Genomic DNA, 27,303 nt, shown 5'->3' with positions numbered 1-27,303 from the left:
GTGCGAGTAGTGCGGGACGGAGGGAGTATGAGTTAGGTTATGAGGTATATATATATATATATATATATATATGGTAGTGATCAAGATATAACTAATCTTAAGTGTATAACTAGAGAACACATCTCAACCACACATCTTAATGGAACAAATATTATGTATTTTAATAATGTAAAATAGGCAAGGGTATTTTTGGAAATCATTTTAAATTCATAAGAGGCTATTCTGCTGGAGAACTCGCTTCTGCATGGCCGGCCTCTCCGCCGCCGCAGCACACGCCGGTTCTTCCCCTGAAGGCGTCCTCCGCCGGGCTGTTCATGGAGATGACGGTGGTGGTGAACAAGCTCCAACCCTCGCAGCTCGCTGAAGAGCAGCGCAACGCCACCAGATTGTTCAAGCAACTACACGAAGAGATCCAAACGGCGCTGATCATAACCGATCTCATTACCGAAACCGATGTGCCATGCGCGATGGAGAGAGTTCTAGCTTTCAACAGAGCGTAACTTCTCCCCCTGATCGGAGCGATGCTGGAGAAGTTCCCTGCAGAGCTAGAGGCGGCCGTGTGGTGGCCGCCGCTGAAAAAGTCCGAGAACGGAGGGTTGGTCAATTTTCGTTCCTCAATACACAGAACCAAGCACCAGCAACACACAGTCACACACTAATTGTGCGTTTGCATGCTACCTGTGTTCTTATAATGATTCAATCTAATTCCCAATTGAATACGAATCTGATTTACTACTATCTTCTATGATTTTACAAATTATGTCATAAATTAATTTTCTATTATAAATTTAGAAAATCAGATTTTATAAATATATAATGCCGAGTGTGTAAAACCCACCATGCATTTTGAACTGTTGTATATTAAAAATGAGAAATAATATTACTATGCGGTCTAAAATTTAAAAATATAGTACTATCACAAAACACATCACTCTTATTATGATTTTACTTCACTCTTGTTCACAAAACACGTCACTCTTATTATGATTTTGCTTCACTCTTGTTCACAAAACACGTCACTCTTATTATGATTTTTACTTCACTCTTGTTCACAAAACACGTCACTCTTATTATGATTTTACTTCACTCTTGTTTACAAAACACATCACTCTTATTCTGATTTTACTTCACTCTTATTTACAAAACACATCACTCTTATTCTGATTTTACTTCACTCTTGTTAACAAAACACATCACTCTTATTCTGATTTTACTTCACTCTTGCTTACAAAACACATCACTCTTATTCTGATTTTACTTCACTCTTGTTTACAATTCACATCACTCTTATTATGATTTTACTTCACTCTTGTTTACAAAACACATCACTCTTATTCTGATTTTACTTCACTCTTGTTCACAAAACACATCACTCTTCTTATTCTGATTTTACTTCACTCTTATTCACAAAACACATCACTCTTACTGTGATTTTACTTCACTCTTGTTCACAGAACACATCACTCTTATTCTGATTTTACTTCACTCTTATTCACAGAACACATCACTCTTAACTTGATTTTACTTCACTGTTGTTCACAAAACAATCACTCTTATTTTGATTTTACTTCACTCTTGTTTACAAAACACATCACTCTTAGCATGATTTACAAGATAAAATGGAGTACACAACACATCATTAACTATAGTAGTAAGACTTACAAGAAAATAAAATAAAATTCAGTGGAATATTTATTTAATCAGAACGTAAGAGTTATAAACTATACTAAAAAATACAACAAAATCTGTTTCTACTGCCATACACGTTCAAACTGGCAATCTCGGCAAAATCCTTTGCCCCCCAAATCTCCATAGACAGTGTTGAAGAAACGGAGTATCCGCCATCTCCGAATCTAACGCTCAGCGGCAGCATCCTCCTCGATGAGTCTCCGGCGAATCCAAAGCATGAATTCAGCGGCTGAGAGCAATCCGAAAGCGCCATAGACGAAGGAGGAGGCGGAATCCTGGAGGAAAACCGACAACAGCGGCGTAGACGAAGGAGAACAATGTTTCTTTTTCAAATGAATTGAATTTGCCAATGACGTAACCTAATTTTGTATGTGCAAAGACCATAATACCCCTGCCTTGTTATTATTGAGTAAATTTGTGATTGAGGGAGCTAAGATCTCATTAAATTCGAAAATTAATACTAGCCATTGATTTTTTTGATCTTGTGGCTATGATTTGTTCTCTAGTTATTTGGTTAAGAGGTGTTTGCCATAGATCACTACCCTATATATATATATATATATATATATATATATATATATATATATTATGCTTGGAAAAGTTTAGACTTGGTAATTTTTGTGCCCTACAAGTAACGGAAAAGATTTGGCTTCAAACTATATCAATTTCTTTCCTTCCTTGAATTTCCACCTAAATTCCCGTTAGTGTTGACTGTAATGTGCAACGTTCATATATTGATCATAAATTTTTCCACAGAACTTCGATTTAGACGTTCAAGTTACCCACGCTAAGATCTATAGAAGACAAAGATAATAGTATATATTGGGAACTGATTGGACATCAACAACGGGCGGAAGAATTGGCTCAAACTGTCACGACCGCATTTTACTAAGAATAGTAAAACTCGGTTAACTGTGATTAGGGGTGGAAATTAAGAAGATGTATATGGACAATTTATATGATTACGAAGTATCTCAAATGGAATACTTGAATAGGATACACTCAATCATAAAGATTCGAGTAAAAGGTTCATACAATACTGTTTATTAACTTTCAGAGTCATAGGGGAAAACAAGATTTAACTTGTTTAAATAGCACAACGGAAACAATTGAACGCGGTTCCATGTATGAAGACATGAACCTTCGAGAGTACTGTATAGACATAGGAGTAAGCCCCACTTGGATCAGCACCCTCCACTCCATCACAGCTCAACCTGCACATTTAGAAATACATGTAGGGCTGAGTACAAAGGTACTCAGTGAACACATTGCCAAAAGATACAATTATATGTTTCAAAAAAATATTGTCAAGCCATCAATCACAGTAATACTTAGGGTTTTTTCATAAAAGCCTGAGCTTACCAAAATCTCACACTTAAACGTTCGATTGTTCAATCTAAGTTCTTTCTGTAATTTGTTGTATCTGAAACATCTTGTGACGGGAAAGTGGCCACTTTCCACGGTCACCGGACCGGCCAACCCTTTCGATGCCACACAGTCCATGTGTGCACTAGTCCGAGTAGGGACTCTCCCCTTACTGGACCCGAATTCGATTTATTAATTTTGGAATAACACATTCGGTATAACCAAAACAGATAGACATCATCACATAAAATAAATCATTTATGGCAAGACAACATCATTTGCATAAATAAATATTATCTCAAATATACTTCATATTTTTATCCACATTTGTATGTAGGATAGAAAAGTTCACCCTGTATGCTTTCGAACTCCGTAAAACAATATTAACTCACTTGGAGTTAAATTCCATGCGATGGACCTTGTCCAATAAAAGATAATAACTATTTAGCTTAAAGGAAATAACAATAGCAAATGATTTGCTCTCATATCTTTGGGATATGCATCCTATTTTCCTTCTCTCTTTCATAAACTCATTCACTTTAACTAAATCCGAAGATTTAATTCCTGGCATCAATTACTCAAGAGATTAATTAACTCGATAAGTACAAGTACTTAATTCAAAGGAACTTAAGTCCAAGTACTTAATTCATTCGATTCATTAATTAACTTAATTGTAGCTCTAGTTATTATCTTGGCCCAATTAAACTATACTAGCCCACAAGCACATAAATTAAAAGATTTGGGCTTAGTTAATTTAATTACTATAACTGGCCCAAACAAAAGAACCAATAACAGAGCCCAAGTAAAAAAAATAAAAGCTCCCTCAATCCCACACATATGAATTTTCCTCTCTCTCTCTACTGCGTTCTCGCCCTCTCACCCAACTCTCTCTCACTCAAGCCAGTATCTATTTCTTTCTTTTTATTTTCGCCAAACAAGAGATAGTCTCAGTTTCCTTCATGATCGGAGGTCCAAACAATATCCGATCGTCCCAAAATGTTAACCGAAGGTAGAAGACTCATAAAGTATCATTCTTACCAAAGGAGATCAAATATTAACGGTTAGAGCTTGCTTTATTAGCTTCGGAAGTGGCTGCCATTTTCAACAGTAGCAGTGTTGGTTTTCTACATGATCGGAGGTTCAAACATTGTCCGATCGTTCTGAAATTTTCTAGGAAGGTAAGAAACTCATACTACTTCATTTTGATCGAATGATATTTAATTTGAACGGTTAGATTTACCGCTATTTATTTCCTAAGTGACTACCATTTCAATATGTTTACTCCCAAATTGAAACATTTCAGGAGCTTTTATATTTTCTTGATTATGAAACAAAATATGGCGCATTTGAAAAAAAGAGCATGCTTCACTTTGATCTATATTCAATATGATCTCTCATACTATATGGCATGCTTAAGAGAGAGAATATAAAATTTGGATGAAAGGCATACCGAAAAGAAAAGGAAAGAAATTTGGTTGGACTGCAAATCTCATTTTCTTTCTTGCTGGTGCAAAAACTTGAGGGACACTTGATTGAATGCTTAGAAAATTTTGAGAACGTTGGGAGATAGTCAGAAGGTATTGTGTGTGTGGTTGATGAAGGAAAGGTGAAGCCCGTTTTATCTAAATTTGTCCGACAAATGAGTAAATGCTATTTCTGTAGCAAGTTCATTCGGAAAAGCCATTTGCATGATATTAGGAATAGCTCATGATGAAGATTTTTGAACAAACTTGCACGTCTGATGTCTTGTAGGAAGAAAAATGGTGGAAGCATACATTTTTTTCATCAACATACTTACTATTCAACATACTGTTGAGCATTGTGCATACTATTTAAACGATGAAACACAGATCCATAAGAGTGAAAAGTATAAAGAACATTTTTCTTAAATGAGAAAGTTTTTGTATTCATTTCAAAATTACATTGATATCATCTGTTTCACATATATATATATAACCAAGGATAGAAATATCCGGAATGCATCTAACAAACTAAATTAACCATTTGATGCCACGATATCTCTCCAGCTATTAATGTGGTCCTGCATTCCACATGTAACCTTCACAGCAGCACAAGAAGGATCTTGTGCTTGGCACACTTTATCCACAAGCCTAGGGACATTAGGTAATGTTTCATTGGTCATTATAGCTGACAGGGCAGAGTGATACACCTCACTAGGTTCGTTGATATTCCCTCTTGCTTCCATCCATGAGTTACTGCTAATATCCCCCCTCAGTCCTAGTGTAGATCGCTCTATAACTCCAAGTTTGTCGCGTAATCTCACGTAGGACTGGCTACTTAGAGGTTTGGTAAGAATATCAACAACTTGATCAGAGGTTGGAACATGCCTCAACTCAATATCCTTAGCCAAAACTTTATCTCGAACGAAATGTATATCGAGTTTGATATGTTTAGTTCTTTCATGCAAAACCGGATTAGAAGCCAATGCAATTGCACTAAGATTGTCTATCCACACCACTGACGCAGCAGTCTTAGCAAGTTTCAATTCATCAAGAAGAGAGTGTAACCAAGTAAGTTCTGAAGTCAAGTGTGTTAAGCTCCTGTACTCAGCCTCTGTACTTGAGCGGGCTACAACCTGTTTCTTCTTAACACTCCAAGAAATCAAATTGCCACCATAGTATGTGCAATATCCACTGGTAGATCTTCTGTCATCTATATCAAAGGCCCAATCTGAGTCACAAAAAGCTGTGAACGTATTAGCATTTGATTTCTTAATGTGAATTCCATGAGTTGGAGTACCAGATAAGTAACGTAGAATTCTCTTCACAGCTCTCCAATGCGTATCAAGAGGATCAGCCATGTATTGGCTTGCTTTATTGACAGTGAAACTAATATCCGGCCGAGTAATTGCAGCATATTGTAATGCTCCAACTGTACTCCTGTACAATTTAGGATCAGGAAGAGGTTCACCAACAGATTTGCTGAGTTCACAAGTAGAGACCATAGGAGTTGGACTTCCTTTGGCACCCACCATATTTACCTTCCTCAACAGATCTTGTATATATGTAGCTTGACATAGATGCAGCCCATCTTTGGTTTTAGAGATCTCCACCCCAAGAAATAGACTTACTTCTCCCATATCTTTCAAAGAAAACTGAGAGTTGAGCTTAGAGATAACATCTCGAATAGAAGAAGAATTGGTGCCGGTGATGAGCATATCCTCCACATAAATCAATAGATAAATGATATCACTACCAATATGCCTTATGAAGAGAGAAGCATCAGCTCGAGATTGAGTAAATCCAAGAGAAATGAGAGCATAATGAATAGTGAAAAACCAAGCCCGAGATGCTTGCTTCAAACCATAAATGGTCTTGTTGAGTTTACAAACCAAATGTGGACCTCCTTGCTCAAAACCAACTGGTTATTTCATATATATATCTTCTTCTAATTTCCCATTTAGGAAGGCATTGTTAACATCAAGATGAGTTACAATCCAACCCATAGAAACAGCAATGGAGAGTATCAATCTAATAGTTGCAGGCTTAGCCACTGGACTAAAAGTTTCATTGAAATCAAAACCAGCTTGCTGAGTGAAACCTTGTGCAACAAGTCTAGCCTTGTACCTAGCAATGCAACCATTAAGAAGTCTTTTGATCTTAAATACCCAAGTGCTCCCAATCAAGTTCTTTCCAGGAGGTAAAACTGTGAGAGTCCAAGTATAATTTTTTAGGAGAGCAATAAACTCCGAGAGCATTACAGCTTTCCAGAAAGGTATAAGTAAGGAAAGAAGAGCTGTTTTCGGAAGAAGATCAGGAGTTAAAGCAAGAGAGTATACTTTTGGTTTGAAGATACCTGCCTTGGATCTAGTCACCATGTGATGTGTAGGTGCAGGTGGGGGAGATGAACTGGAAAGTGTAGCTGATGTATCATCTGAAGATGGATGGATGGATGAATTGGCTGATTGATCATCCTGGGGAACAGAGTGTGGAGATAAGGGATTAGCATGAGAAACAGAATGTGAAGCTGACTGATCAGCTTGAGAAGCAGATGGTTGAGCTGAGTGTTCGGCTGGAGCAGGTGAATGTGGAGCTGGAGTTGGAGAAAAATTTGGGAATGTATGTGGAAAGTGTGGGGGGGATGGATTAGAATTTTTATGAGATGAGGTCCTTTTATAAGGAAAAGTGAGTTCATCAAAGACAATATCTCTTGTGATTATAGTCTTGCCATTAGAAAGAAGAGCTTTGTAACCTTTATAGGATGGACTGTAACCTAAGAAAGTGGCTGCCTCTGATCTGTATTGCAATTTATTCTTATTGTATGGCCTGAGAAAAGGGTAACAAAGGCACCCAAAGGTTCTAAGTGAGGTATAATCTGGTTTTGTTTTATGAAGCTTCTCATGAGGTGAAAGATTGTTAATCACTTTGGAGGGCATGAGATTGATCAGGAATGAAGCTGTACAAAAAGCATCATCCCAGAAAATTGGTGGCAAACCAGAGTGAGCAAGAAGAGCCAGTCCGGTCTCTACAATGTGACTGTGTTTCCTCTCGACTAAGCCGTTCTGTTGAGGTGTATAAGGACATGAGATTCTATGTGAGATTCCAGATTCCTTGAGAAAACCAGATAGAGCTTGAAACTCCCCACCCCAATCAGACTGTAAAATCTTGATTTTGCTGGAAAACAAATTTTCAACAAGAAGCTTGAATTGCCTAAAAACAGAATGAACATCACTTTTGTTCTTTAGAAGGTAGATCCAAGTATAACGGCTGAACTGATCTATGAAGGTGACATAGTATTTGTAACCATTTCTGGATGTTACAGGAGAGGGCCCCCAAAGATCAGTGTGAACAATGTTCAAGGGAGAGGAACATTCAGATGTAGATAAGCTATATAGCAGTCTGTGGGATTTAGAAATGCAACAAGAATGACAAAGAGAAGATGAATTTATTGCTTTGATATGGATATTATAGTTACTAAGAGCACTCTTAACAATATCAAAGGATGGATGTCCTAGTCTATTGTGCCAAGTGGCTAAATCAGTACTGGAAACTGAACTAAAGGCAGCTGGAGATGCTAAAGAGGCTGAGTGAACAGCTGGAGAGACTTTAGCTTGATTGAAGAGTAAAGGAGCAGTAGAAGAATCTTTCTTGAGATTAGAATGATGGACAACGAACTTGTAAAGTCCATTATCAAGAGTTCCCTTGAGAACGACTTCCTTGGATGCCTGGTCCTTAACAAAACATGAGAAGGGATGAAACTCAAAAAATACAGAGTTATCTTGTGCAAATTGAGACACACTTAAGAGATTTTTTGTGATATTTGGGACATGAAGAAGGTTCTTATGCATAAGTTTTCTAGATGAAAGAGACGATCCAGACTGTAATATAGTTTCTCTAATATGAGCAATATTCATTTCAAAACCATCACCAAGGGCAAGTTTCTTACCTCCTGAGTATTCAGAGCTGAGATTGAGATTGTGGAGATCATTTGTTACATGATTTGTAGCCCCAGAATCAGGAAACCAAGTGGTTGCATTTGAAGAGTCATAGCTATACTCAGAAGGACACATTACAGAGGGTGAGGTTCCCATAGGAGGCCTGGATTGCACAAGATGTGCTGATGGTTGTTGAAAACTGTGTTGTTGCATGACTCCTCTAGAGCTTGAGGCTGAATTGCTAGGTTCATACCTATACCAACTCTTATCAGCTCCATGCCCAGGTTTTTGACAAAGCTGGCAAATGAGCTTTGAGCCTCCATAACTTCTGCCTCCTCTACCTCCTCTAGGTGGTCTGAAATTGCCTCTCCCAGAGCCAACAAAACCACCTCTATGTGATTGTCCGGCTTGTCCAGCCGACTGATTCTCCCTTTTTTGAGATGATTGTTGAGCTAAGTTCACAGAAGGCTGAGTTCCTTCCATGGTGCCAGATCCTGTTATCCCTTCACTCAACCTTGACTCAAAGCCCAATAAGAGTGCACTCACTTCCTGCACTGTCCAAGGCTCACACCTGGAAGAAATTGAAACCAAAATAGAATTGTAATCTTGTGAGAGGCCACCTAAAATAAATAGAATCTGATCCTGCTCTGAAATGACAGATCCAGCTGCTCCCAAAAAATCTATGCAAGATTTCATCTTGTTGAGATATTCCTGCATTGGCATATTAGCTTTCTTGGTGTTTTGAAGTTGCATCCTATAGTGCATCATTTTAGCCTTTGATTGACTAGCAAAATTAGTTTGCAAAGCCTTCCACATATCCTTTGTGGTCTTCAATCCAACGACTTGAATGAGAGCTACCTTTGATAAAGAAGACATAAGCCAAGCTGCTAATCGTTGGTCTTGTCGTTTCCAAGCCAACGCTTTAGGAGTCATCAGCGTGGTAGATGTGCCCGGTGTAGTTGATATCTGCGCTGGCATTCCTTCTCCAGTGATGAAGGATTCTAGACCATATCCCCAGATGGTTGCTTCCACCTGCTGCTGCCATGTGAGGAAATTTGATTCAGTGAGCTTAACTGAAATAGGTAGATTGGTGGGTAAGGCTGGTAGAGGGAAGGATGATGATGAGTTGGCATTGCTTTTGACTCATAAGAATCCGCCATGCTTCAAGTAAAAAAAGATAAAGCGGAAAGTAAAAGAGCCAGGATTAAAATCCTGCTCTGATACCATAAACGATGAAACACAGATTCATAAGAGTGAAAAGTATAAAGAAGATTTTTCTAAAATGAGAAAGTTTTTGTATTCATTTCAAAATTACATTGATATCATCTGTTTCACACACACACACACACACACACATATATATATATATATATATATATATATATATATATATATATATATATATAGGGATGTATTCATTTCCTTTTCCTATATTTCCTCCTTTTTCCTTCTTAATATCAGCCATTAGATTAGAGAAATGGACGGTCAAGATCAACATTGGGTAATTAATCCCGTGTTGCATTATTTGTCCTATTTTGTGCATTATGAGGGTACAATAGTAATCTAATAATGGCTGGAAACCGCTACGAATAATGCACCACATGGTCACGAGTAATGCATATAATTGCCTATATAATGCACAATATGTGAACTGCAATGCATACGAACAAGATGTGTTGTGTTATGATGTTTGACACGCGTTTCTTGTTTCCCCTAAGGGTTTAATAAGCTTAGGGGCTAGGGTATAGTACGTAGACATGTATGTAATCTTCACATGGTAACGAGTAATGGATATATTTGACTATATAATGCACAATTTGTGAACTGCAATGCATACGAACAAGATGTGCTGTGTTATGATGTTTGACACATGTTTCTTGTTTCCCCTAAGGGTTTAATAAGCTTAGGGGCTAGGGTATAGTACGTACGCATTAATAACAAATTATAAAACGATACGAATAATTCACCAAATTGTCACGAGTAATGGATGTTATTAACTATATAATGCACAATATGTGAACTGCAATGCATACGAATAAGATGTACCATGTTATGATGTTTGACACATGTTTCTTGTTTCCCCTAAGGGTTTAATAAGCTTAGGGGCTAGGGTATAGTACGTAGACATTACTAAATGCACGTATGTAATCTTCAATCCGTTGATTAACCCATATACACAATACCTCTAATAATGCATAATATACTGAGATAATGACAATTAACAGCTACATAATGCACTACCTAAACCAAATAATGCACATACGTATATTCCAATAACAAAAATTTGTTAGTAATGTCTACGTACTATACCCTAGCCCCTAAGCTTATTAAACCCTTAGGGGAAACAAGAAACGTGTGTCAAACATCATAACATGGTACATCTTATTCGTATGCATTGCAGTTCACATATTGTGCATTATATAGTTAATAACATCCATTACTCGTGACAATTTGGTGAATTATTCGTATCGTTTTATAATTTGTTATTAATGCGTACGTACTATACCCTAGCCCCTAAGCTTATTAAACCCTTAGGGGAAACAAGAAACGTGTGTCAAACATCATAACACAGCACATCTTGTTCGTATGCATTGCAGTTCACAAATTGTGCATTATATAGTCAATTATATCCATTACTCGTTACCATGTGAAGATTACATACGTGTCTACGTACTATACCCTAGCCCCTAAGCTTATTAAACCCTTAGGGGAAACAAGAAACGTGTGTCCAAACATCATAACATGGTACATCTTATTCGTATGCATTGCAGTTCACATATTGTGCATTATATAGTCAATTATATGCATTACTCGTGACCATGTGGTGCATTATTCGCAGATACCAAAATGTGGCAGTTACTTTTCCGTCAAATGTCAATAATAACCCTGTAATGCATACAACCACCTTCTATAATGCAACACGGAACCAGTTTTATAGAATCAATCTGATCCGTTGATGCCTTAGATCTAACGCGTAATATTAAGAAGGAAAAAGGATCTAAGATGTGAAAAGGAGAATAACGCTCCCCTATATATATATATATATATATATATATATATATATATATATATAACCAAGGATAGAAATATCCAGAATGCATCTAACAAACTAAATTAACCATTTGATGCCACGATATCTCTCCAGCTATTAATGTGGTCCTGCATTCCACATGTAACCTTCACAGCAGCACAAGAAGGATCTTGTGCTTGACACACTTTATCCACAAGCCTAGGGACATTAGGTAATGTTTCATTGGTCATTATAGCTGACAGGGCAGAGTGATACACCTCACTAGGTTCGTTGATATTCCCTCTTGCTTCCATCCTTGAGTTACTGCTAATACTATTCACAAAACTATTTGGGACTACGCATGCTATTCACAAAACTATTCATTACTGTAGCTAGTCTCTTCCTTTACGCATGAATTTCTTTTGTATGATATATGGGAATTTGTTTCCTGGAAGTTGTATTTCACTTTTAAAATCCCGCAAAAATGGGGATGACCAAAACTTGCATGTAAGAGCATCCACTATAGGGTGAAAACTTCCACCCGCCCCGCCCCCTCCGAAGCGTCCATCCCGGGGCGGCCACAAAAAAAAGTTTCCGCAGCAATAGTGGACACTTCCACCCAAAAGTTTCCGTCCCAAAAATTTTCCGGATGGCCGCGCAATAGGCCGGCGCGCCTATCGCCGCCTCCGGGGCGGCCGGCGCGTCCTAGGCGAATACCCGCCGATGCCACTTCTGCCCCCAAAAATGCGTCCGCCTCCGGGGCGGACACTTCTCCCACTATAGATAGCCGCGTCCTCGGCGTTTCCGGGGCGGCCGACGCGCCGCCACTATAGTGGATGCTCTAACTATTGCCATTACATTGTCACTTGGAGGCTCAATATAGATATATAAAGGACTATAATTGATTTACTATTCACTACTATTTGAAGTTTGAAAAGATATATGTCTGTATCATCCTTTTTCTTTGGTGCATGTAGGAGCATGCTTTGAGAATTGGAGTTTCTCTAATAATAGAGCACCAACTTTGTGTAGCTCGTCTTTGTAATAGTATAGATATACTTGGAGCATTCTCCTCTTGTAGAGAAATGTCTCTTTTTTGTAAATGGACATTTAATATCCATTTGAGCTATAATTTTACAGGACTATTATTCGCTAACTTGTATTTCCTTGCAAGAAAAACTCGCTGAGCATAATTACTCTTTTTTTTACATTGGCATTTGGTTAATAAAACCCTAAAGGATTTAAGGTAACAAAACATAGTAGTTTGAAGTACTACCCACTTTAATATAAGCATTTACTTGATAAACGAACATATTGACAAACGTTATTACACAAACTGAGGCTGTTGCATCTCTGCACAACAGACCGATAACTTCATCTCAGCGGGTCGCTGACTTCTTTCTAGACTCTCCATGGCTAGCTCAGAGACTGTTGATCAGGACTTCCTTGGCTATGTGCATTTCCGAAATGGGCCGTCGGGGCGCTGGTGATTGACCATTGACCTGGTCAACAAATGCTGACTTGGTGTCGGCGGACAACTGACCCTCTCCAATGAGTCTGTATCTGAAATTGGCTGTTGTACCTTTTTTATGTCCTTTTCTATAATTTCTCAACAAACAAACCAAAATATCAAAATGTAAAAAATATGCAATTCAAGAACATAATTTGCATGATTTGACATTAAAACGTGTCGAATATAGGCCTTAAAAACATACAAAATCCGTGTTTATCAGCCAATCAGTTAAAATATATTGGAATTATGTAGTACAAGGGAGTTCAAGACACTATTTTATGAGAATAAGCACATATCATACCCCTGCTAATATGTGTTGGAACATGTAAATTAAAAAGCATTTTTCGAGATTTATTTCGAATTAAATAATTGCTTGTATATTGCAAAATTCTATTCCCTATTTTATGAGAATAATAAATGATTCTTCACATTGTACATTTTACTTTATTGGGCATTGACCGTTTTAATTATATTTGATTATATAATTAAAATGCCAAAAAGTAAAATAAGTCTAAGTCTTCTACATTGAAGGCAAGGTAGTCAAATAGGTCATCACAGTCGGTACTTTGCAAAAGTAAAATGTTTTCACCACCTAGATAGGCTTTGACTACCCATCGTGGAAGGTTGTAGTGCTAATCCAAAAGTTTTCTTTACCTTGAGATATGCTAATAGTACTGGTATAGTATAACCATGAAAAGATCTAAAGCATAGCCACGTCTTTATTGCTATCTACTGAAAGACTGTCTTGGTGATTTATTATTTCTTAATGTTTGCATATAACATAGGGCATACGTTATTAATTATACACTAGCTACTTTGATTTATCAGTAAGTGCGGGTGTTTCGTCGCCTATTATTTCTGGTACTTTAATAACTAGTATTATATCAGTTGTGTTATTACATTGAATCGTGTGCCTACATGGTTTGACTCTACCCCAACAGGTGTTCGGGAAAAGTAAATATTCAAAACCCGGCCGGTTTGGAATTTATTCCAAGAATAATAATTGGAAATGTATATTTTAATATACATCTCGAACTAGACAAACTCTTGGAAAAAAAAATTATTTAATTTAAAATCCATAGCAAACTACAAATTAATTGATGGATATAAGTGTCTTTGACACGGGAAATAATTTATTAAAGATGTAACCCAGATTGCTTGTAATCCTGGATTGAACGGGCGGTCAATATTTCTTCTATATTGTCCAAGAAATATTCATTTGGCCTTATATAAAATTATGGGTTAAAATTTAATTAGTGAAGAAGGTCCAAAGGGGAGGCCAGTCCAAGCCCCACAGATCCCTAATCTAGCCCATCCACAAACTCTACATAAAGAGATGGAGGAGTAGACGAGGAGTACATACTACACAAAACCCCAAACATAGCCTCCACACTAGTGTGCAATTGGTTTCTCTTGTCTTCTCCTTCAAGATCTCTACATTTCTAAAAAGTTCCTCCCACATGGAAGTTAGATTAGAGTTGGGACATAGGTTAGAAGATCTGTGGTTTAGCAATCAATTCAAGATTCTTCACGTGGAGACGTAGCAAGCCATTTCGATTCTTTGGAGAATCATTATGTAAGAATTAATTCCGTTAATTAATTATATTATTTGAATTAAATGCGCAATCATCATGTTCTTATGTGTTGTAAGCATGAATTGAATCGATCCACATAATCATCTAAATAGATTCTTTTGTATATTTATTTAATTTGCAATTTTCATTGTTCAAACCCCAATAATATGTTGACAAAAGCATTGCCGACTGCGAAGTTCAGATATTGCTTGGAGTTAGTGAATGTTGTGCATAAATAATCCATGGAATGTTTGATATTTAAGTGATCCTATACCTCACATTCAATATGGATATTTGTAAAAGTGAATATCAAGAAAAACAAGAGAAAAGAGTGAAGGTAGAGCTGTTCCAATATTGTGAGCGTTGGGTTAGTTGGCCATGTCTTCAAAAAGAATAATTTAAGTAAATATATTTTAATAATAAGAGTTGAATAAAAATAATATTTGATTTTTATTTTATATCGTTTTTTATACCTAAAAATTACATTTTGAGTACTTGATGCTGATTTTTAACCCAAAATACTTCCTAAAATTCACATTTTCACATTTTTGCCATGAGGGAAATTTTTGGCATACAGGAAAAAAGAAGCTAAAATGATATACTCTCTTTGTAACACCCCGAGTTTTTGTAAACAAGATTTGGAGAGAAAAAAATCCAAGTTAAGGAGTTTAAGCGAACGAGGTGGGCTTTCTAGTTACTATACAGTTGTTACGAAAGTATTTTATGGGCTTTCGTAACTAAGTATTTTACGAGCTTTTTATTTAAGATATGATTGTGGGCTTTCTTTTAAAATTCAGAAAATAGCTTTAAAGTATGATTTCAGTTGTTTACGCTCCCAGTATATGTGCACTTATTTACTTAAAGTGAAAGTGATGTGATTTTTATTATATGACATTATGTGTTACTTTACAAGTGCAGTTAGCCTTTGTTGGCATTGTGTTAGGCTCTGACCGATAAAAATGAGTTTTGTCTCAAAAATGTTTTATGAGGAAAAAGAAGTTTTGAAAGTTATGTCAAGCCATGTTTTGTTTTAAGCTTTGCCTATCTGATTGTCTAGCAAGGGCGATGTCGCTACTAGACCAGGAGTTTCGTGAATTCATTTCACCAGGAGTTTCGTGAATTTATTTCACCAGGAGCTGTGTGAATTCGTTTCACCAGGAGTTTCGTGAATTCGTTTCACCAGGAGTTTCGAGAATTTATTTCACCTGGAGTTTTGTGGATTCGTTTCACTAGGAGTTTCGTGAATTTATTTCACCAGGAGTTTCGTGAATTCATTTCACCAGGAGTTTCGTGAACTCATTTCACCAGGAGTTAGTTCAGATACGACATATGTTCCAGGAAAATAGATCGGCAGATCGTTTTTAATAAAGGAAAAGGAAATTAATTTAGTTTCCTCGGATCTTTTACTTAAAACCCCGAGTTCACTTAGGAGTGGATTGATAAAACTAGTTTTTCAGTAAAATATATTTCGGCATGTGTCCACTGAGTACACCAAGTACTCAGCCCTGCAAATGTTTAAAATGTGCAGGTTGAGTAGTGATGACGACGGACGGTGTTGAGCACAGTCAAATGAAGATCCTTTGATAGAATAGTACTTGGATGCATCGTGTCTCCATACATGATGTCATCTACTCTTGACTCTTTCGCTGCAATGTAAAAGTCGATATTTCATTATCTTGTATCATGCACTCTGATTTATATATATTCAAAGTTATTTCAGTTCAAGTTTAGTTGTGCCACAATTTTCCCATTTCTTCCCCGTTTCTTCCATCCCCCCTAGTCGCGATTAATCGGGCTTTCTATCCTTAGAAAGTGCGGTTGTGACAGAGTGGTATCAGAGCAATTTCTTTCTGCTCTGGACCCAAGAGTCTTCTTTCAGTCTTAGTCTAGAATCGTACCTATAGACTAACAGGTCAAACGTTGAAGGCTCAACAGCCCGACTCGTCACGCTTAACCAGGAAATGAGGTAACTTTACATTTTCAAAAAGAAAATGGAGATTAGAAAAAGTTTTATGCAGTAAAGGAAGTATATTCCCTATGAGGGACAGTTTTCAGTTTTAAAGGAAGAGGTAGCATATTCCCATGGTGGGACATTTTTCAGTTTAAAAGGGAGAAAAATACTTTGTTGTGTTTTGCAAAAAGAGTGAGTTTGAAGTGAGAAAATAGTTTTGATTTTCTAAGTGAAAGTTAGAAAGTTTTTCTACATTGATGTTTACTTTCAGTTACAAAATTTTGCAAAAGAACAGGAGATCTTTTATGAGTCGAGATTTCAAATAGAAAGACCTATAGAATAGAGAACTTAGACGTTTCTCACAGAACATAGAGTGCCTTAGAATGCATGCCTTCTAGAACATGGTTCGACCTCTAACTTAATGGAATAATTTCCAAGATTTCTATCACTTTCCTGAGCGATAAAATCGACGAGAACTCAAAAAGAGATAGAGTATGAGAAAGGACTCAATAGGAGAAAATCATAAAATCAGTTTGAGCTATGAAGAGAAACCTGAAGTGATTTTTGGCTGAAGGGCACAATAGTTAAGGAATTGGACGAATCCTTCATTAAAGGTGTTAGGGAAACACCATAAATAAGAAGAGGCTACATGAGAATTTGGAATAAGGTGAAGGAGAAAATTAAGAACGGTTTAAAGGACGCAACCAAATTTCGGGACGAAATTTCTGTTAAGGTGGGTAGAATGTAACACCCCGAGTTTTCTTGCACAAGATTTGGAGAGAAAAAAAATCAAAATTAAGGAGTTTAAGCGAACGAGGTGGGCTTTCTAGTTACTATACAGTTGTTACGAAAGTATTTTATGGGCTTCCGTAACTAAGTATTTTACGAGCTTTCTATTTAAGATATGATTGTGGGATTTGTTTTAAAATTCAGAAAATAGCTTTAAAGTATGATTTCAGTTGTTTACGCTCCCAGTATGCATGCACTTATTTACTTAAAGTGAAAGTGATGTGATTTTTATTATTTGACATTATGTGTTACTTAACAAGTGCAGTTAGCCTTTGTTAGCATTGTGTTAGGCTCTGACCAGTAAAAATGAGTTTTGTTTCAAAGAATGTTTTATGAGGAAAAAGAAGTTTTGAAAATTATGTCAAGCCATGTTTTGTTTAAACTTTGCCTATCTGATTGTCTAGCAAGGGCAATGTCCCTACTAGACTAGGAGGTTCGTGAATTCATTTCACCAGGAGTTTCGTGAATTTATTTCACCAGAAGTTTCGTGAATTTATTTCACCAGGAGCTTTGTATATTTGTTTCACCAGGAGTTTCGTGAATTCGTTTCGCCAAGAGTTTCGTGAATTTATTTCAGCAGGAGTTTAGTGAATTCATTTCACCAGGAGTTTCGTGAATTCGTTTCACCAGGAGTTTCGTGAATTTATTTCACCAGGAGTTAGTTCAGATACAGCATATGTTCCAGGAAAATAGATCGGCAGATTGTTTTTAATAAAGGAAAAGGAAAATGATTTAGTGTCCTCAGACCTTTAACCCCGAGTTCACTTAGGAGTGGCTTGATAAAACTAGTTTTTCAGTAAAATATATTTCGGCACGTGTTCACTGAGTACACCAAGTACTCAGCCCTGCAAATGTTTAAAAATGTGCAGGTTGAGCAGTGATGACGGCGGGCGGTGTTGAGCACAGTCAAATGAAGATCCTTCGATAGAATAGTACTTGGATGCATCGTGTCTCCCTACATGATGTCATCTACTCTTGACTCTTCCGCTGCAATGTAAAAGTCGAGATTTTATTCTCTTGTATCATGCACTCTGATTTATATATATTCCAAGTTATTTCAGTTCAAGTTCAGTTGTGCCACAGTTTTCCCTTTTCTTCCTCGTTTCTTCTATCCTCCCCTAGTTGCGATCAACCGGACTTTCTATCCTTAGAAAGTGCGGTCGTGACACTCTCTGTCTGCGAATAGAAGGTCTTATTTTGCCCTTTTAATCCATCCGCGAATAGGGTCCCGTTCACTTTTACTGTAAATGGTAATAGAGTCCCACATCCACTAACTTATTCCTCACATTTCATTTAAAACAAATGTATAGAAGTGAGACTTATATTCCACTAACTTTTTTTCATCCACTTTTCTTAACATTTCTTAAAACTTGTGCCGCCAAAAATGAGACTCCTAATGGCTGACGGAGGGAGTATATATCTTTCCTTCTATACTATTATTATTAATACTCACTCCGTCCCGGAAGAATATGCACTATTTCCTTTTTCGTCCGTCCCAAAGACTATGAACATTCCAATTTTGGAAACTCTCTTCTCTCTAATGAGATGGGACTCATTCTCCACTAACAATACTTAAAAACCTTTCTCTATCTATCTCTCTCTTACTTTACCAATAATGCATTAAAACTCGTGTTGACCCCAAAGTTCATGAGTATTATTATTATGATTTATAAATTAATAATTATTTTATTTTTAATATAATTCATGAATACTAATACTAATAACTTGCAGTTTTAATTATATTTAATTATTATTTAATAAACAATTACAATATACTTATTTAAAAATAAATCATATAATATTAAATTATACTCCTTCCGCCCACAAGAATATGCACTTTCTAATTTTGTAAACTCTTTTCTCTCTAATGAAGTGAAACTAATTCTCCACTAACATTACTTTTATTACTGTATCTTTCTAATCCTCTCGTACTTTACCAATTTTACATTAAAACTCGTGTCGAACCCAAAGTGCATATTCTTTTGGGATGGAGGAAGTAATTATTATTATTATTATTATTATTATTATTATTATTATTATTATTATTATTATTATTATTATTATTATTATTATTATTATTATTTTATCTTAAATTAATACTACCTCCGTCCCACAATTAGAATCACATTTTGTCATTTTGGTCTGTCCCACAATAAGAATCACATTTCACTTTTACCATAAATGATAATTAGGCTCCACATTCTACCAAATTATTCCACTCACATTTTAATGTAAAACTAATATAGGTAGAAATTCAGTCTAATAATAATTATATTTTCATCTTCATGACTATTTCTGATTTTATAATAGAAAATGAATATTATTATATATTACTCTCCACCTTTTTTATAATTCAACTCCATTGGCATCCTTTGGGCCAGGCCCTCTCCAAAATAATTGTACGCCAGTTAATTGGATCACTTTCTCTCTTGTGGACATATCAATGTGTCCCAACAACACATTAGTTAGGTTTATATTTATTTTGTTATTTTCATTCAATATCCATTTTCCAAAAGAAGACCTACATCATATAGATATAAGTGGTAAACCATTGGCTAAGAGGATTTAAGAAAAAAACATATTTTAGCTTTCTTCTCTACTTTTTCTCCTCCCTCAAATATACTTTTTATTTTCCAAGTTACTATCCAAATCTGCTACAGTAAATTATAAAAGATTATACAAAAAATATTTATCTTGATGGCAAACACAATACCTTTCGAAATCAGCCCAACTTTCTTGTATTATGCCAGTAATATGTTTAAAAACTTACTTGTTTGATAAAATTCGAAATAGAAATTGATAGTATTCCTTAATTCATTCGAGAATATATTAAGATATTGGATCTAAATGTATTTTATAGTCTCAAATAAGAAGATGCATCAAGTGTTAGAAAAAGTAAAAGCTCCTCTACTTTTTGTCAACTGCTCAATTTAATCCCCGCATAAATTACATTTTACTATCGAACAGTACTACACTTTTTTTCTAACCAGTTGACTATGGCTCAGTACCTAATTAGTTACTTAAATATGTCTCACCTCATACTCTCTCCATCCACTCTCTATCCATGAAAAGACATAATTTGCTATTTTAAAATGTCCATAATTTAAAATTTTATTTATTTTATTATATGTAATGGACATCACACTCAACTAAATTTTTACACTCGTATTTTATTCATAATAGCCATTTATACAAAAATGAAATCTATATTTCACTAATTTTTTCACCATTTTTTCTTTCTACTATTTTTTAAAACTCGTGTCAATTCAAAATGAGTATTTAAATTATGGACGAAGAGAGTAAATCTTAAAATTACCAAATGCATCATTCTTGGGTTATAAAATGTTTCTCAAAAAATATTTAATTAACAAAATATTACAGTGATAATATAAAAATGATTCTGGATACTTCTAATCCAATAAATACTCCATCTGTCCAATTAAAAATGACAAGTTTTTCTTTTTGATTTTCCTATTAAAAATGAAGTGTTTCTCAAAAATAGAAATAACATCATCTCTATATTTTGTTTCTTTCTTACTTTACTATCTCTTGATTAACTCATAAAACCACATTATATAAAATCTCGTATCAGAAACTAAATATTTCATATTTATTCAGACGAAAGGAATATTAGGTATTTTTTGGAATTGCTAAACAATGAACAGTTCAAATAAATATTGAGATAAGACAACAATTCGCCTTTAATATAGTATCCAGCAAAAGATTTTGATTATGAATTATATCAAGCAAAATAGATAAAATCAACAATTCGCATTTAATGTGAACATTTTGATTATTAATTACTAATATACCATACAAACATAGGTGGGTTGTGATTAAGCCGAGAGCTATATAAATTTGCTGATTCACTATTATCGGTTGACATCATACAATATTCTCTCTGTTGTGTAAAAATATAACATTTTTTTTCGTGTTATACAATATTATACTATTAATGAATGAACGGATTGGTATGGTCTCAGTTTTCATTTTAGTGTTGATATTACGAAATAAGTACCATGCGTCGCTATTCAGTTTGTTAAATAAAATAAAATAATCATGAAATGTTTTCTATGATTGAGTTGAGAGATTATTTTAATTGGAGACTCATATTCAATTTGTTAGACAAAATAATCATGAAATGTTTTCTATGATTGAGTTGAGAGATTATTTTAATTGGAGGTGAATGTCTATGCCGAACTATTACTCTTACATTATTGTTCATCTAGGATTGAATTGTGAGATTCATTCTCATTGACCAAACACAATACACATTTAATTCTGAGATACTCTCTCCATCCATTATTTATAGTCTCATTTTAACTGGGCATGGATTTTAAGAAATTATTTAAATTTGTGAAAAATAGGAAAATGAGTTGATGGAATGTGGACCCCACTTTTATATATTGATTTTATAATAGAATGTGAGTGTAATGAGTTAGGTGAATGGTGAGGTCCACTAATTAGAATGGAAAAAGTAAATGAAATTTTAAATCGCGGACACTCCGAAATATATAGGACATCATTTCACGGACAAAAGGAGTATAATCTTGCAAACCGAACGGACCCTATAAATATAAATGCAGCATACATGTATATACCATCATTCTTGATTGATCAATCCTGAAAATGGCTTCATCCAACAAATCCAGTGCAGCAAAACACTGCAAACTCCTCATAATTTCAAGCCTAGCTATATTCTCAATATTCACAATCTCCCTCCCAAATCACCTAATCAATCCCAATTTCCTTTTCACCATTCACAAAAAATCCCCTCAACCAACTCCTCCCACAAATCTCAGCCACCTCGCCTTCGGAATCTTAGCTTCCGAAGGCGGCTGGCACTTCCGCAGAAGCTACATCGAGTCGTGGTGGAGGCCGAACGAGACACGCGGCCACGTGTACTTGGACTCACCCCCCACGGGAGACCTCCTCCCGTGGCCGGCCCGGTCCCCACCCTTTAAAGTGTCGGACAACCTCACCGAGCTGTCGAAAGAGGCGAGGGCCGTGGCCCCGATGGCGGTGAGGATCGTCCACGGGATAAAGGAGGTGGTGAGAGACGTGGGCGGAGACGACGGGAGTGTGAGGTGGGTGGTGATCGGAGACGATGACTCGATATTTTTTGTGGAGAATTTGGTGGAAGTGGTGGCGAGATATGATCACACGAAGCACTACTACGTGGGCGCGGCGTCGGAGTTTTACATGTCGAATGTTTGGTTCTCGTTTAATCAAGGGTTTGGTGGGGCTGGGATTGTGTTGAGCTTTCCTCTTGCAAAGGCGTTGGCTGATGATATGGACAATTGTATTAAGAGACATGCGCCGTTTTTTATTACCGCTGATATCATAATTAACGCTTGTATTGGTGATCTTGGAGTTGATCTCTCCCCTGAATATGGACTTCATCAGGTAACCCGTTTTGATCAAATACGAAGTATTTGTGATATATAGAAATGGAGTACTTTGATACAAATTCATAGGATTCCATATTAAAATTAATCGGTTGTATTCTTTAAGTGAATCTCGGAGGGGTGGACATTTTTTGATCGGCTGGGTTCAGGTCTCTATCGAACTAATTCAAATTTAAAGTCCAAATATACTATTGGGTTAGTAATTTTTTAGTTTCTATTTAGATGCGGTTAAATTTGGTTCACATAGTACTGTTTTGTCAGTTAAATTTGACTCACACTAGGCGACCCGCTCTAATATAATGATAACAATTTATAGGGTTTTATCCTAAAACTAATTGGTGATATGATGAGCGACTCAGACTTATATACTAGTACTCTCTTTGTTCGTTATTTATAGTCTCATTTTGATTTAACATAGATTTTAAGGAAATTGTTTGGCTTTATGAAAGAAAATGAAAAAAATAAGTTAGTGAAATATGAGCTCCAAATTTAAATGATCAAATTTACTAAATTTAAAAAAATTGTTTGGCTTTATGAAGAAAAATGAAAAAAATGGCCTTCTATTGGACGGAGGGAGTATTGATTTTACAATAAAATGTGAGTGTAATAATTTAGGTAAATTGTTGGGTCCTCTTACTAAAATAGAAAAAAAAACAAATAAGACTTTAAATCGCAGAATGAGACATTTTTACGGATGTAGGGAGTAATTTCAATTATTGCTTTACATCGATGTGGATCGAAAATAGAAAATCTAACGATTCAAATTCTAGACTAAAAATTCCATTTTTTTATAGTAATTCTTTTATCTAGAAAAACATATCTAGTGATAAATTATGAATCACTATTTAATGGATGATAGTAACATTTTATTATTCAGATCGATCTGCGTGGCGATATATCGGGATTCTTGTCTTCCCACTCCAATTCGCCACTAATGTCGCTGCACCATCTTGACACGGTGGAGCCACTCTTCCCCAACATGGACCGCGTGGAGGCGCTCCACCACCTCATGAAGGCGTCCGCGGCTGACGAGTCGCGGACGCTTCAGCAGACGGTGTGCCACGAGAGGCAAAAGCAGTGGACAATCTCCATCGCGTGGGGATACTCGGCCCACGTGTACGAGCGGGTGATGCCACGAAGCCACCTTCGCAGCCCCATCGAGACGTTCACTGCCTGGATCGACAGCGATCGCCCCCCGCCTTTCTACATGTTCAACACTCGCTTGCCCACAGGCGATCCCTGCGAAGCTCCCCATGTTTTCTTCCTCCGGGATGTCATTGTCAAACACTCCTCCGCACCCGGGATTATCACCACTTACGAGCGTGCAGCCCCGCGCCCTATGAATCCGTGCCTCTGGTGCGACCCTCACTGTCCCGATGTCCTAACTCATATTCGCGTCTTCTCCCCCGCCACCAAACGCATAGGGGTACGTATTTTAACGAGACTTATATTCCATTAACAATGTTCATATGTCAAAATCAAATGAGACATTTATCGATGGACATGAAAATATTAATTAGAGAGCTCGGTTAATTTAATTAGGACGTGTTATTAATTTTTACATTTGATTTTTTTTATAATTGATGCTACAATGTTACTCCCTCTGTCGAATAAAAATATGTATATTTGAAATGGTACATGAATTAATGCATAATTGGTAAAGTAAGAGAGAGAAAGAGAAGGATAGTTAACAGTGTTACTGGATAGTGGGATCCGTATTATTATTAGTGTTTAATGAGTTGTAATAGTAGACCATAGTGGTATGAGTTATAAAAAGTATATGGTAATGAGTTGGGAACAACTTTCCATAAAGAGAAATATCCATATTCTTATTGGACGGTTGGATTAGAAAGTGCACGTATTTTTATGGGACGGAATGAGTATAGTTTATTAATTCATACTACTCCCTCCGTTCCACTGTAATAGAGACATTTCATTTTCTGAACTCGTTTTGAAAAAATGATATTAAATAGTTAGAGTTGAGAGAGTAAAGTAAGAGGGAGAATAATGTAGAGAAAAGTCTTATCTACAATATTTTCTCTCTTACTTTACATTTTCTCCACTTTAACTATTTATAATTATTTTTTAAAAATGAGTACGCAGAATGAAATGCATCTATTACTGTGGAACGAAAAGAGTACTACTTAAGAGAGCATGAAGATGAGGATCGATGTGTACATAGTATAACTATTTTTTATGATTTTCTTTGAATTAATTATTAGATGTATTTAATTATTTTTTATTTTTCAGAAGGATCGATGCGAATGCTGTGATGTTATCGCCGGTAACGGAACTACAGCTGATGTTATATTTAGGGAATGCGGGAGTAGTGAAATCATAGCTTAATATGCCAATTTTTATATTGAGAAAGATATGCCACTTTTTTCTTTTCTTTTTTCTTTTGGAATTTATTAAGAGGTGGAAAATTAGAATTTGCATACATAAACTTCAGCTTTATCAAATAGGAGACGAAATATAACTTAGCTACAAGACTAGTGGTATATTTTCTGAAGTTATTAATAAGGTGTAATAGCTTGAGAGGAAAAAGGAAACAATATCATTTAATTTCTACACTAAATAGCTTAACGAATTTTATGTTGTTTTCAAATTGCAACTGAAAAGTTGGTGAGACGATTGACTTAAACTAAAAATATTGACATGGATTTTTTGTGTCATTTTTTATACTATTTCCACATTCTAAATGATGGAATTTGGATACTCTTTAAAGCATAGTCAAAATTATTTACTTTCCTTAACGGATGATGATAAAACATGTCTTTCCAAATATATTAAGATCAATGTCACATTTTAGATATTTTCGGAATCTAAGTAAATTAAATTAGAAATTGTCACATTTGAGTTAACAGAACTATCCTAAACAACAAACACCAAAATCAAAATAACAGTAATTCTCAACCAATTTGTGGTTATTCCTAAGTGTAAGAGCCATATTATCAATAATTCACTAGTTACAAAGACCTCTTTATGTTCGAAAGATGATAAGTCACTCTTGACAATAGACTAGAACAAAGAAGCAATCAAAATATAAGTAAAAGATACAAGGAAAACACTAGTGAAATTGCATGATCTGATGTTTCTCCCGTCGTTGTGGATTGCTCAAGTTAGATTGTCAAACTGATCCAGCTGACCAATGTAAGCCTTTTACCTGCGAATGTCGGTGAGTGGATCCAGTTGAAATTCAAACTGATCAACTTGATTGAATCCAACCTTAAGTGCGCAAGTGGAGGAACTCAAGGCATTTCAAAACCTTAACCCACAATCCTATAGATTTAGTAAAGGGAAGTAAGGATCGATCCCACAGAGACCAAGTGTTCTACATTAGTTGAGGACAAAATGGGAATGGCTACGGCCACGCTTTACAGGGTGGGTTAAGTTAAACTACTCGATTAAACGAACTAGGAGACTAAACTAACTAAACTGATCTCTTCGCTAAAACAAAGCTAAATTCTAATTGATCAACTCATACTGAAATTTCCTGAAATGGCCAAACAAGGTAAAAGTAAATGAATGTCAGTCTCCTGCAAAAGTACGATAAAGTAAACCTTTTCTAACAACTTCATCTTCTTCTCAGATTCAACATGAAAATAGAGCATAATCAGATCTGAACATTTTCGCACAACAAACTTATCATAACAACTTATAAATGTAAATCTAACCTAAGAATTAAACGCATCTACATAAACAAGCAGCTAAGCCATAATCATGGAGAAACCACAAATCAGTTATCAGATATACCACCTCAGAAGCTAAATCAGACATTATCAAACCTTCAATCAACATAAACCTGCCTAGATCTACTCTACGCGAATATGAACAACCAGATCTGAACATCCCAACACTTTTCATTCGAAAATTTTAAGCAATCGGACAAAAGTGTATATGGCTACTCAGATTCACAACAAGCGAGATCATGCATAAAGGAACTAAACACGCCGATGTAAAACGAAATTCATAACTTCAAAAGCATCCAAAATATTACCAAGTCGATAAGCAACAAACAACCAAAAGTAAATTGTAGCAACAAAACACGAAACTAAAGATTGTATCTTTGCCCCTTCTCGGGACGGTGTTACACAGCTTCAGATTTAATATAAAAACAACCACCCAACTAAAACTAAACTAGAACCCAAGTGTGTGCGTGACAGAAATAAAGAATATGAAGTAAAACGAGCTCTCATTTCAGCCCAAGAAGAGAGCTGAATTCCTAAATGTGTCTCTGTATGCGTATGTGTGTCCCCCTCCTACTCGCGCTTGGCTTCCTATTTATAGAGAGGCGTATGGCTCTGATCCATAGGGTACCGTCCTCTCAAAATGTCATTCCTGCCTTGGCTTTTGGGGTGAGGTCTTTGGTTGTATCTTCTATGTGGGAAACTCCTGTTGGCTCCGTTTGATTCTGACTTGATCAACTTAGCACTGCAGTTTTTTACTTCATTCCTTGATTCGTTCATCCGCCCAACTGATCCGTTCATTTTCTGAATATGGCGGAATTCACACACACCTGGCTCATATTTGCACGTTAGATTTACAGAATTGGGTGTATTTTTATCATAGAGCACTGCATGAAACGAGTCTTATCAAACTACTCACA

The 27,303-nt window shown here is 36.0% G+C and overlaps 2 protein-coding genes and 1 long non-coding RNA gene across 3 annotated transcripts; 2 read left to right on the top strand and 1 right to left on the bottom strand.

Annotated features, from left to right (window-relative positions):
* Positions 1 to 2,648: 2,648 nt before the first annotated feature.
* LOC121761707 lies at positions 2,649 to 4,631 on the bottom strand. The gene is made up of 2 exons (XR_006042080.1): positions 4,505 to 4,631; positions 2,649 to 2,903 (listed from the first exon to the last, which is right to left on the bottom strand). It is a non-coding gene; the product is annotated as an uncharacterized LOC121761707 (long non-coding RNA).
* A 17,284-nt stretch (positions 4,632 to 21,915) lies between these two features.
* On the top strand, positions 21,916 to 22,734 carry LOC121760466. The gene has a single exon (XM_042156126.1). It carries the CDS (start codon positions 21,916 to 21,918, stop codon positions 22,732 to 22,734), a length of 819 nt encoding a protein of 272 aa, XP_042012060.1.
* Positions 22,735 to 23,790: 1,056 nt separating this feature from the next.
* LOC121761852 lies at positions 23,791 to 25,055 on the top strand. Its single transcript, XM_042157538.1, has 2 exons — positions 23,791 to 24,120; positions 24,945 to 25,055. The coding sequence occupies exons 1-2, from the start codon at positions 23,824 to 23,826 to the stop codon at positions 25,038 to 25,040; spliced, it is 393 nt and encodes a 130-aa protein (XP_042013472.1). The 5' UTR covers positions 23,791 to 23,823; the 3' UTR covers positions 25,041 to 25,055.
* The last annotated feature ends 2,248 nt before the right edge of the window (positions 25,056 to 27,303 follow it).

Source organism: Salvia splendens, chromosome 13 (genome assembly GCF_004379255.2).
Source record: "Salvia splendens isolate huo1 chromosome 13, SspV2, whole genome shotgun sequence".
In the NCBI taxonomy this organism is placed as follows: domain Eukaryota; kingdom Viridiplantae; phylum Streptophyta; class Magnoliopsida; order Lamiales; family Lamiaceae; genus Salvia; species Salvia splendens.
The sequence above is the reverse complement of the archived record's forward strand: the minus strand, read 5'-3'. Positions and strand labels throughout refer to the sequence as shown.